The sequence below is a fragment of the Centruroides sculpturatus genome, unplaced genomic scaffold (genome assembly GCF_000671375.1).
Source record: "Centruroides sculpturatus isolate CEXI.00-Female unplaced genomic scaffold, Cexi_2.0 scaffold477, whole genome shotgun sequence".
Classification (NCBI taxonomy): domain Eukaryota; kingdom Metazoa; phylum Arthropoda; class Arachnida; order Scorpiones; family Buthidae; genus Centruroides; species Centruroides sculpturatus.
In genome coordinates this window covers 222,353-235,715 of record NW_019385213.1, presented here as the reverse complement: position 1 = coordinate 235,715, position 13,363 = coordinate 222,353, and the positions used below count along the sequence as shown (strand labels likewise).

The following is a 13,363-nucleotide window of genomic DNA, read 5'->3' as shown; positions in this document are numbered from 1 at the left end:
TGATATTCATGTATGTTTTGATGATAATTTCCTCGCCCTCTCTGAAAGTTTCTGGCATTGAACAATCCACGTCCTCGATAAACAGAAAAACCACGACTTCGACTACGATTTTCAATTTCAAAACGACAATTTCTTTTTAAATGACCAGGTTTTCCACAGCTGAAACATTTCAACTTATTCTGAAATGATGACCTGGCTTCTGCTCGAAATACATTTGATTTATCATTTGACTCTTCATTAAAATTTTCCTCTGCACTTTTTAACTTTATTTTGCTTTTCAAATAGTCAACAGTCCTCTCCTTTTCTGGTAAAACATCTATTAAATCACCAATATGACTATACTTCTGTGGTAGCGATTTTAACATGTAGTTTAATTTTTCTTGTTCTGATATCATTGCACCTGCCTGCTTTAATTCGTTCACAGCCTTCTCAAACGCGTCGAAGAATAAGCTTACATCTGAATAATTTTTCAATTTGATACTTTCAAGGTTATGTCGGCACACAATTTGCAGAGCTGTTGACTTTTTCAAATACATCTCATCAAACTTTTGGATAATTTCGTAAGCCGTATCAAGTTCGCTTATATATTCTAGCTGTTTGTTAGTTATTCCGCTATAGATATAATTAGTCGCCTGGATATCTCGTTCGTCCCATTCGTCATCATCGGTCTTAATTTTAGCTCTCATTACTACATCTTTACACTTTTTGAACTGTAAAAACTTAAACATACGTAATTTCCAGTTACTGTAATCTGCTCCGTCAAATATTGGTATATTGATATCACTATTCTTCGCCGCCATTACCACGTGTGCTCTTTCTTTGTTTTCTTTAATTATTTAACTCTTTTCGCTTCTTGTTTTTTTTTTTTTCTTTTTACCACGTTCTGCTACCATGTTAAGACAAAAAATGAAGCATTACCTTTTGTTTTCTTTTGTTCTTTTATTACTTAACTTTACTGACTAGCGGAACTTATTTACAACATTTCAAATTGACGAACCTCTGACGACAGAACACTTTTGTCAGTGTTGCCAGATATAGCTGTACAATAATTAACAATATAAATGTACAATAATTAACAATTATAAATAAAGTAAAATTAGAAAGATAGCATTTTAAAGTTGTAAAAAGAAAACTTATTTCAATAATTATCATCACGTAATATTTGTTTAATATTGCAAAATAATTACAGTAGAACTTGATTTAATGTATTTTTACTTGTCCCATCAAATTTTCATAAACCACAATATTAATGTTAAATACATTTAACATTTTTTGATTTTGCATATTTTTGGAATTTAATGCATCAAAACTCAAGCCGTAAATGAATTTTCATCTACCATAATTGGATATATTTTTTGAAAAAAGAAGTGTACTATATTTATTGTTATCATGATCGAGTTATAAAAGTTCAACAAATTATTGAGATCATTTTATCATGTTGTGATAATATGAGTATGCCATATTTTATAATTTTGTTCTTTGATAACCTACCAGATTTGCAGGTTAGCATAGCAAGCAGACTAAAGCAATATCACATCAGTTTTCAAAGTTCACTATGGATTCTGCAATCCAGATAGAGACACACCAAATTCTCAATAGGAAACAATTAAACTTTTAAAACATATATTTTTATTATCATGAAGTATTAGCCTATTGATTCATTAGTGAATGTGACACTCTTACATATTTAGGCCATGGCACATAATTGTGGTTGGTAACAGGGACATCTATACATTGGGAATACTATAAAAAAAGGGCAACCTGACAACAAAAGGGGTATGTGCCTCTTTTGTTGTCAGGTTGCCCTTTTTTAATTTCCAAGGGAGCTCTACAGTTTCATTTTATTTTTAAATTACTTACTAATTTTTATCACAGAAAACTTTTAAATGAGAAAATTAAAATAAAAACACACACAGGTATCTTCTTGCATAATGTATGTATGGTACAGTACCCTTTTTATAACTTGTGTCCCTTATATAGGCTAGTCTTTTTTTTATAGTCTGTGGGTGCCACAGGCTGGCAGCCACAATTATGCCAATGAATGACCCTAGATGAAAGCACAAAATAATCATCTAGCACTGATAATTTATGTGAAAGAAAAAGAGTATACAATAAAAACAATGTATTAAATATAAGAAAAAATTTTGTCCTATATAATAAACAAAATCCAAATACAAAAAATTTTTACTGAAACAAAGACTGTTTTTGATTGTGCAAGGTCCTAAGCAAGCATTGACTTAAAACTCTTTTTATATATATTTAACTTATATAATAAAAAGTTTCATATTAAAATCAATTATTATATAATTTGGATGAGATCTAGGTTTCTACCTAGCACAGGATTCCATACTAGCTAGTTTGTCAACATTGGATAAAGCCTGAATATTAAAAAATATATATTTATAGTTGTAAGTGATATAAATGTATATGTCCAAAGTCCTAAAAATATCCTGAGCAAAAACCTAGGTTACCTCTAAGCCTAAAACTACCACTGACTGAAACATTTTATAATTATAATTTATTTTACAAATAATTAAAATAATAATAGTTTCATAATCTTTCTGCTTTACTATTTCAATTACATCTAGAAAATTTAAAAATTAACATAAAAAATTTGGCTTGATTATTAGATTAGAAATATGATTTGAACTTAGTTTAGGTAATGTAAAAAATTATTTCTGTTTGAGTAATTCAATAAACAAAATGTTTTTCATTTGCAACTTGATCAGTATTCATACATAAATAATTTTAAATATAAAATCAGTATAAGGTAAATTGGTTCACTTAAAAATCAATTACGAATTTATTATTTTTCCCAAATATAATTTTTATGACCATCAATTTTTCTAAATCAGTAATAATCTGGCTGTCATGATTGATATTCTTGTCAATTTTATGAATAAAAATAACATAAAGTGAGATATAATAAAAGACTACTCATTACTTAAAGTACTCATTTATCAAACAAGGTTACTTATACAACAGAGCATGAAAGAATTAAGACAAAACAGATTTACAGGGGCTGATTTTTATTACTTTTTAACTGAATTAGTTATAATGCAAATGGTGAATTAATAAAGTGTATTAGTAATTTGATACAAAGTAGCTTTAATTTATGATTTATATAATTAATAAACGTTAATAATCATAAAAAACGTGTAAAATTGTCTATATATTTGAGAAAAAATAAAATGATTATATTACTGGTATATAAACATTTTATATGAAAGAATAACCAACGATATCTTCAGAATTATTAAATTCAAAGATGTTTCGAGGCATTAATGTAAATAGAAATAAGGAAAAAACATCAAATTCTCTTCTTCCAAGGCCGTCACCACCCATAAATCAAGAATGAATGTCTGAAAAACGTAATTTAAACGAAAATATTCTATATTTATATATATATAAAAACAGAAAATTTTCAATCATTACCCGATACAACAAGAGCCTCATTAGGTCCACAAGTAACAAAACCGATCATGATTTTTCACTACATACAATGTCCGACTCCATAAACTGAAATATCGATCCACGTGGGTGTTGACCACGTGGTTAACGAAGATTTTAATATTTCAAAATTACCGATCGTATATTTTTCATCGTTAACACATATTTTAAAAAATGTCAAATCTTACATTGTATATTTTTAAGATAAAATTCAAACAGTTGTTTTTGATTTAATTAATGAAATAGAACATGCCGCGCCATCTTTTATTAAATTTATACTTAAAGGTAATAAATAACGAAATAAACTCGAAGTCATTTTTAAATTAATATATACTTTTAAATTAGTTTTAATAATTACTTAATAATTTTTATTAACACTATATAAAATAATTAGTATTTTTGTTTTATTTTCAAATAAAGTAACGCGTTTAACGTATGTCATCACTTTCGCATTATAAAATTAATTTTAAAATTCAAATCTCGAGCTTCGATCCTCTATGAAAATTATTATTATTATCAAGAGCGAAGTAATAAATGATTATTTTAAAAATTACATTTAAAACGAACGCATATAAAATTTTATTATGCAAGTTCCAGTCAGTTTATAAACAAATAAAAAAAATTCAGCAACAGAGTAAATAAAACTGCGTAACGATTTTTACAATTGTCGTCACGCAGTAAATATTTTATTTATTTAAAAGAGAAATTTTTATTTTTTATTGAGTGAAAGTCACGAAGAATTGAAAATAATTCAGCAGTTACGTACCAGATGGCAGTATAATCGGGCCTTTCCATAGTAAATTTTTTTATATTTTTTTAATTCTGAAAGAGATATTTCTCAGATGAGCCGCTCCGTGATCGCTGGCAAACCAAGTAACGTATCAATTAATTCTGTTTGATGCTCATCTGAAAGATAAGTGAGGCTTTTATGTCGAATAGAGTCACTCCCGAAAGAGAAGTGCTTGCGGGAAAAATGGCGACTGATATCAAAGGAAGAAATAGTATACAAATTCAGAAGTTTGGAGGTAAGCTTCAATTTATGTAATTTTTCTCAAGTAAAATATTTATTTTTTTTACTTGATTCTATTGATTGATTACTTAATAAATTTTCCGAAGACTTTAATATAATAATTGATATTTAATTAATCTTTTAATTTTATTTTTAATTATTAAAAAAATCTATAAAATTTATTTTTCGTTTCGCGAGTCGTGATTTTTTTCATTTAAAAAAATTTAAATATAATTTTGCGTTCTCAAAATTATTCGAATTTTTCAAAAATGATTTTAATTTTTTAATATTTTATTCGGATTAAATTTGTTAAATTAATAAAACTTTTAATTAATTTTTAAAAATTTATCATCATAATCGTCATCGTTATCGTCATTTATCACCATAAACAATATGATATTATAAAAATTCGATAAACAATAGCATAGACTCAGAAATGAATTTTGCTATTGTCATTATTAAACTCTGAAATAAATTAACATTGGATATTATTATTATCATCGTCATCAAATTTTCAAATAAATTATTATTATTCTTTTACTGTCATCATAATGAGTAATTGATTAAAGTGTGGAATAAATTAATTGTTATCAATATTATCTTCACAAATAATAGATTGAACTTCAATTAATTTACGTCATCCTCATCATGAGCTATAGGTTGAATATATTCGGAATAAATCCATTTTTATCGTCGTTATTATCACTAAAACAATAAATGAAACTCTACAATAAATTAATATTCATTATCATTATTATCATCGTCAGACTCCGAAATAAATGAGTTGTCCATCATCATCATCATCATCATCACAAAACTATAGAATAGACTAATATTCATTCTTAATCAATTAGTCAATCAATCGATGATGATCATCGTGTCATCATCTATCGTAGTGTCTATCGAACTGTGACGATGATGATGTTAAAAATGAATTTAATCCGAATTTCAATCTTTTATTTATCCAATTTTACGATTATATATATATATATATATATGCACACCTTATAAACATTTTATATGAAAGAATAACCAACGATATCTTCAGAATTATTAAATTCAAAGATGTTTCGAGGCATTAATGTAAATAGAAATAAGGAAAAAACATCAAATTCTCTTCTTCCAAGGCCGTCACCACCCATAAATCAAGAATGAATGTCTGAAAAACGTAATTTAAACGAAAATATTCTATATTTATATATATATAAAAACAGAAAATTTTCAATCATTACCCGATACAACAAGAGCCTCATTAGGTCCACAAGTAACAAAACCGATCATGATTTTTCACTACATACAATGTCCGACTCCATAAACTGAAATATCGATCCACGTGGGTGTTGACCACGTGGTTAACGAAGATTTTAATATTTCAAAATTACCGATCGTATATTTTTCATCGTTAACACATATTTTAAAAAATGTCAAATCTTACATTGTATATTTTTAAGATAAAATTCAAACAGTTGTTTTTGATTTAATTAATGAAATAGAACATGCCGCGCCATCTTTTATTAAATTTATACTTAAAGGTAATAAATAACGAAATAAACTCGAAGTCATTTTTAAATTAATATATACTTTTAAATTAGTTTTAATAATTACTTAATAATTTTTATTAACACTATATAAAATAATTAGTATTTTTGTTTTATTTTCAAATAAAGTAACGCGTTTAACGTATGTCATCACTTTCGCATTATAAAATTAATTTTAAAATTCAAATCTCGAGCTTCGATCCTCTATGAAAATTATTATTATTATCAAGAGCGAAGTAATAAATGATTATTTTAAAAATTACATTTAAAACGAACGCATATAAAATTTTATTATGCAAGTTCCAGTCAGTTTATAAACAAATAAAAAAAATTCAGCAACAGAGTAAATAAAACTGCGTAACGATTTTTACAATTGTCGTCACGCAGTAAATATTTTATTTATTTAAAAGAGAAATTTTTATTTTTTATTGAGTGAAAGTCACGAAGAATTGAAAATAATTCAGCAGTTACGTACCAGATGGCAGTATAATCGGGCCTTTCCATAGTAAATTTTTTTATATTTTTTTAATTCTGAAAGAGATATTTCTCAGATGAGCCGCTCCGTGATCGCTGGCAAACCAAGTAACGTATCAATTAATTCTGTTTGATGCTCATCTGAAAGATAAGTGAGGCTTTTATGTCGAATAGAGTCACTCCCGAAAGAGAAGTGCTTGCGGGAAAAATGGCGACTGATATCAAAGGAAGAAATAGTATACAAATTCAGAAGTTTGGAGGTAAGCTTCAATTTATGTAATTTTTCTCAAGTAAAATATTTATTTTTTTTACTNATAAATCCGTGAGACATGTACCGTACGTTTAAAAAAACTTAGGACTATTAAGAAAATAAGTCAAATTTATAATTATATTTTAATTATAAGCATTGATAACAAATATATATTTTGTTAAAAACATATGTTATTAATGCTCATATAAGTTACACTAACTGTATGATTCTCTCTACTCATTCTATGCATTAATTGCTCAGAATATTTCATACATTCTCATCTTGAAATGTCAGCATTTAATATATTTTAAATAATTTTTTAAAAACTCATATCAATTGCAGCGTAATATAGATTTATTTATTCCCAGATCATATCAATCCTGTAGTAACTCAGTTTCTGAATTTTTTTATAAATTTACATAAATTTTATCATGACGTTTTATATTTTACATTAATTTATCAATTTTGATGCAAATGAATAAATCTTTTATTTTCCGAAAATTATTTTATAATCTGATTTGTTTTCATTGGATTTCACCGTCAAGAATGGTGCTGATGCGATCGTTATAAAGTTTCTGCATCGATACGTTCAATTCTTTTTATCAGCTACTGACCTAGCTGTAAATTTATAAGATTTTTATAGCAATACATTTAAATATATAAAAATTATTTTATAATATATAATAATATTACTATATAAGACTTATAAAACATATAAAACATTGCTTTAATTAATTAATTTACTGTAAATAACTTTTGGAAGTTAAAATAAAATAATTTTATATTTAAATTAAGAAAAAAATGTGTTTATTTATTTCTGTATTTTATAATATATTCTTATAAATAAAACTAAATTTTTTAAAAATAATTTTTATCATCATTAATAATAGGTTCAACTATGGGGATAAATTGTTTTATCATCTTTTATCATTATCATTATCATGAGCCGTAGACTATAATAGGAATAAATTAATTTGTATGATCATCATCACAAACAGTAGTTTGTATCATCATCGTTATCACTGGAATAAATGATATTTTATCATTTACAAATAATTTAATTTTTAAAATTATTCGCTATGCTATATTATAAATATTTTTTTAAGATATCTAAAAAAATGTTATATTTTTCAAACATTTTAATGAGAAAAGTTGTAAGATTTTCTTATATTCTAATCTAAAAACCATAAATTTAAAACGCAATAGATTTAATAAATTTATTTAAATATTTTAAGATGATTTTCTTGTTTCCTAATATCAGTTTATCTTAAAAAGACATGTTTTACTTTTGAAAAACTTTAAACGGTAATCCCTTTAATATACTGTAATACCAATTAAATTGACAGTTAAATATATTTTTATATCCTCCAAGTAAATGTTCCTTTTTATTTTTAGACACAAAAAAAAATCAAAAAATACATTTATAATGATCATTCACACAAAACATTTTTCTAGTGAATTTTTTGGAATTTGGCATAAAATTTTTAGATATACTTTTTTAAAATTAATTTTCTTATTTATATAGAGCATCATCTATATAATCCCATCAAATAAACGGAAAAGAAAGGAAATGAAGATGAACATTAAGTGATAGTTAAGGAAATAGAATGGATAAATGCATTATTCATTCTTTTTTTTTAAATATTATTTAAGTTGTTTGATAAACTGAATAATATGATAAATGATAGAGAGAATTATAAGAGAGATGTTGGAAAAAGTTAGAAAAAATACTTTTTTTTTTTATAAAAATAAAAATGAATAAATTTTATATACTTTAGACATTTATTACAGTTCATGCCAAATTTTTAACAAGTTATCCTATGAATAAAGCATTTAAAAAGTGTTTTTCGAACTTGAAATTTTGAATAGAGTTTTATTCTTAAATAATAAATTTTTTAAACGATAAAATTAATAAATTTATTAAAGTTTAAGGTTATTCTATATAAACGATTTGATTAAATCAAACATGTAATCTCTGCAAGAAACGATACTATTTTATAATTAAGAAATTTTAATAATGTATAGATGTTTATTATAAAATAATTAATTTATTTATTAAAAATTAAAGCATGTTTTGCTGTTTTATTCTGCTTGATTAAGTATAAAAGAAGTGGAAACTTAACACTATTTCAAAAATTAAAAATTTTAGTTCATAAATTTATAATATTTATAAATAAATATATAAAATATATATTTATATAATAAATTATGCTTTATTAAAAGTAATCAATCACTTTGCTACCGCATTGACGCTTAATTATCATAAAAAATATTTTCAGATTTTGTTAAGTGCTGCCACCTGTTGCATATTTTATAATTTTTTTTAATATATTGTGCAGTATATCTAAACTTTACATACAGCAAATAAAACGTTTCTAAAGAACGTCGCACAATGTGAATGCAATTCGTAATTAGTTCTATTTAAAATCGATTTTAAATCGTTTGAAAGGCAAATCACGTAAAAATTATAAAATTGCGCATGTTTCTTGCACTGTTTTTACTTGTTCACTTTAAAAAATGCGATATTGGCGATAAGATTATTCATTAGTATATTGCAATTTATCCGTTTAAAATCACGTAGGTTGCATGTACTTTTAATCTATAATTTTCTCAATTATAGAAACTCGTAAATGGATTAGTATTTATTAATAATCAACATGTTTCGTGTAACATGAATGCTTAATCAGATTCGATATGAAGAAATTATGTTAAACGTCAGTCTCAATCTTGTTTTTTATTCATCCACCCGTTAAAGCGCATAATATTACATTGAGAGCTCCATTGGTAGATCTCGATCTACTTGTTGAAAAACTAATACACATGCTTGTAATGTACAGATTTTCGATCATAATCTTTTATAAACAGATTAATATGAAATGATATGTTTCGTGTAATATTAATTTATTCTAAATACCAAACTCATTCATTTCTTAAAATAATATATTTGTTAGTGATAAAGTTAGGAGTTATTTGTTGGATCGCGATCTACTCGTTGATATTCTTATAGTATATTTTTAATTTATGGCTTTTGAACCATGAATGATTAATAACAATGCGGTTTATGTAATGTTAACATTTAATATTACTTAATTATTTCGAACTAATTAAACATTAACCCAAATTTTATTTTTTACATATATCCTAGAGAGATGAGTTAGTAGATCGCGATCTACTTGTTGAAAATACACAACATATGTTTTTAACATATGGCTTTTCTCAACTATGGAATTTCATAAATCGATTATTAATAATTAATATGTTCATGTAATATTAACGCAAGTGAAGAAATAATGTTAAATTACCATAAAGGATCATGTTTTGGCAGCTTGTCAGACGTTCAAGTAAGGAATGCATTATCGTGTCATGTCAGTGTGTCTGTGCATTTTGATCGATGTTTTATGTTAAAGGTATGAATACGTTGATAGATGTGACAGGGTTATTAATTATCTTATAAATGAACAGTGTTTTACACCTAATAACTTTGACATTTTCTGTTATAAGCTTATGAATATCTTATGAATAACCTTTTGTTAATTAATATATATTGGATTAATATGAAAGAACAACAATATTTTAACTAACAAGTAAGAACAGTTACATAGACGACCGTTTAAATGCTGTACTTAAATTTGTAAAAAAAATATTTATTATTGAACATTATTTAACAATAAATAGTATTTAATAATAATAATCTAATTATATTTTAAAATTAATTTTAATTAAATTCTTTTTGAAGCATTAAAAAATCCTTAGAAGATAGATCTCAATCTATTGAGAATTTCACGTTTATATTCCTCATATACTTGTAGAACTTTTAAACCAGTAAAACGAATATAACTTTTTAAAATATAGTTCAGTATCTGTTGCAGTTTATCTATTTTTTTTTTTTTTAAGAAATATGGAATAATTTATCGCAGAATTATTAGAAATGAAGTAAATTTACGTATTTTTTAAAATAAACATTAATAATCTCTTTAGTTAAGTAAAGAATGAGGAAAACTTAATTACTAATTTATATTTTTATGACAAAAACAAAACAGTTTATGATCTTCGACACGCAACAAATAAATTTCAACAAAATTGGATACATTTCAATGAGAAAAAAAGGGGTCATTGAAAAAAGAAAAAATTGATTATTTTTTATTTGCAATTAGATGTAATCAGAAAATTCATAGTGTGTTCTTCCACTAGATTTCGAGATAAAGTTATAGACAGACAAATGGATGGATAAATTTACTTGTAGATAAGCAAACGATATTTGTCATTGTATAATAATTAAACAGAACTCTTGAAAACAGAAAGTTTTTTAAACAAGTAAAAGAATGAAAATTTGATATGATAAAATAATGAAAATAATAAAAAATAATACAGTTTTTATAAAGTAATGAAAATTTGTATATATTTCTATCTTACAATAGTTGAATCAAACTTTGACAGCCGCTCTGGGGATCCGGGACCGAATCCGAACGGATCGAAAAACACAGGAATTTTTCGGATTGATATGTTGAGCCCCTTTTCAGCCTGACTGTGGGCTGACCGAACTTACAATGCCCTAAAATAGTCCTCAGTGCGGAAAGAGTTAAATTAACTGCTTCATTTCTTGCTTCATGCTTTCAAAAATGGGAATTGTTCATCCCGTGTGGAAAATCATAGAAATAAAATAAATAAAAACAGATGTTATCATTAATTAAAAGATGCTTTAATTTATGATTTTTGTTTCATGTTTTAAAAAGATAAATTACATAATAATTTTATCAATTATGTTATTTATATATTTCTATGGCTTTCCAAACGGGATGGACAATTCAGATTTGTAAGATATATAAAATGAAACAGTTGACAGTGACAAAAATTTTTCGCACCAGATTGTTGCGGAAATGATTGTGCAACCATCGAGAATCTTATTACAATGTATTTCAAAGTCAGGACAGCAGTAAACTATGGCAGGTTGTCAAGTAAAGCTTCTTTAGGTAAAGAGCTTGAGGTCGCTTAAGTGATTCCTTTTTTTTCTGGAAACAATTCTACTACTTCTTTGCCGTCTGTAAACTTTATTTGTAAACAAATCAAAATGTTTACAAAAATGACGCAGAAATCTAGCTGATGTTATAAAAAAATAATGTTGAAAGCAGCTGTCATATATGTAGAGTAATATTTAGTCTAAAAATTCTACTGTATTTCATCGTTTCTGGTAGCAATCTTAAATTTTGTCTTCAGCGCTACCAATATTTGCTGAATTAGCGGAAATCGTTAAATTGTCTTTGAAGCAGCTTATCAGGTGACGTATCCTATCATAGCAGGCAAACGTCCTTAGGCACAACTGTTGACTTATTAAAGGGTGCTCATAGGATTTTGTCTCATGAGGACAAAGCATATACGATTTAGATCAACTATCCAATCAGTTCATTAAAATCGTTTCTTAAACAGGTTTGTTTATACCTATATTATATTCTTTTATCTTTATGAAAGTAAATAATAAATACGTATCACCAATACGTACCAACAATCGAAACATTCAACCATATTTATAAAATATGTACATTGTCTTCACAGGACTTAAAGGAGAACTAGAGTCATTCATTGCACGTAAATAGTAGTTACAGAGTTCTTCACCGTAGACCTTGGTTACTAGAACTCCCGGGTTCCGAAAGTCCACAAAATTAATCTTAAATCATCCAAAGATGTTCCATCTTTGGTTGATTTTAAGGATGGTAAATAAAACAAATTCTCAAGAATCCCATTTATATTGAATCCCACGACATATATAGTATGACTTCGTTTTACATTTTCTCGTTTTTACAACATTTAGGCCACCTGAACGAACATCTCAAAATCAATAGCAAAAATTCAATAATATGACGATGAAAATCAAACATAAAAGCATAAACGCAGTATGTCGGCAGTGTAATATTGCTGATTGTTAACAAAGTTGGCGATATTTTGTGAAAAACTAACAACTATTTTTGGAAATTCTTTAATATTCTTAAGAGTTCAAATGTTTCAGCAACTTGGGGAGAAATGTAACAGTCAAATATAAATGGCGTAGGGCATCAACATTTTGACCATTCCACACACATCATCAGTTATATTTAAAACGAGCTCAAACTCAGAAAGTCAGAAACTGGATCACGCACAATTTCTGCCCGACGCCATGTTGACATTAGGAATTTTGACATTGACGATTTGAATGAGTTGCTATAAAAACATGAAGAGCAATATTCAAAGAAAGATTTGGAAGAGCTAGCAGCACAACTTGCTAAAAAGAACAGTGAAGAGGACAAGAAATGTATGACATACCTGAGGAGAAAAGGAAAAAGGCCCAACAGATATTCTTATTGCGATTTTTAACCAGAAAAGCCTCGGAGCCTGTTGATGTAAATATCTTCAGTAGAACATCTCATTAAGGCTTCTTCATTATACCACTTCTTTCAAATGTGCTTTAATTTATAATGTTTGTCTTATTTTATTTATAAATATTATTTGTGTAAAATAACCATAATTTTTTAATAGAGAGGTTGTGGTCAATGTTCTCAACGCGTAAACGTGACGTAACCGTACGTCGGATGTTCAGCGCCGTCCTCCTGTAACCTAGAAGTTTGACATTGGCGTTTAGAACGTCGAGCATGATTCCACTGACGTTCCAAA

General features: G+C 26.3%; 2 protein-coding genes across 4 annotated transcripts in view; one reads left to right on the top strand and one right to left on the bottom strand.

Moving 5' to 3' along the window:
• The window catches only part of LOC111636229 (flotillin-1-like), a 53,378-nt gene extending 47,549 nt beyond the window's left edge, over positions 1–5,829 (bottom strand). For 2 of the 3 annotated variants that reach the window (XM_023381439.1, XM_023381441.1), the window contains exon 1: positions 3,436–3,571. In XM_023381439.1, coding sequence (XP_023237207.1) covers positions 3,436–3,484 — 49 coding nt within the window. In that variant the 5' untranslated portion in view covers positions 3,485–3,571. Of the gene's footprint in view, positions 1–3,435; positions 3,572–5,691 lie in introns of those variants that run through there. The other variant, XM_023381440.1, reaches the window with a different exon arrangement.
• A 631-nt stretch (positions 5,830–6,460) lies between these two features.
• LOC111636232 (band 7 protein AGAP004871-like) overlaps positions 6,461–13,363 on the top strand; it is a 63,511-nt gene continuing 56,608 nt past the window's right edge. Inside the window, exon 1 of the mRNA XM_023381444.1 lies at positions 6,461–6,731. Within this exon, the coding sequence (XP_023237212.1) occupies positions 6,635–6,731 (97 nt within the window). The 5' untranslated portion in view covers positions 6,461–6,634. The remainder of the gene's footprint in view (positions 6,732–13,363) is intronic.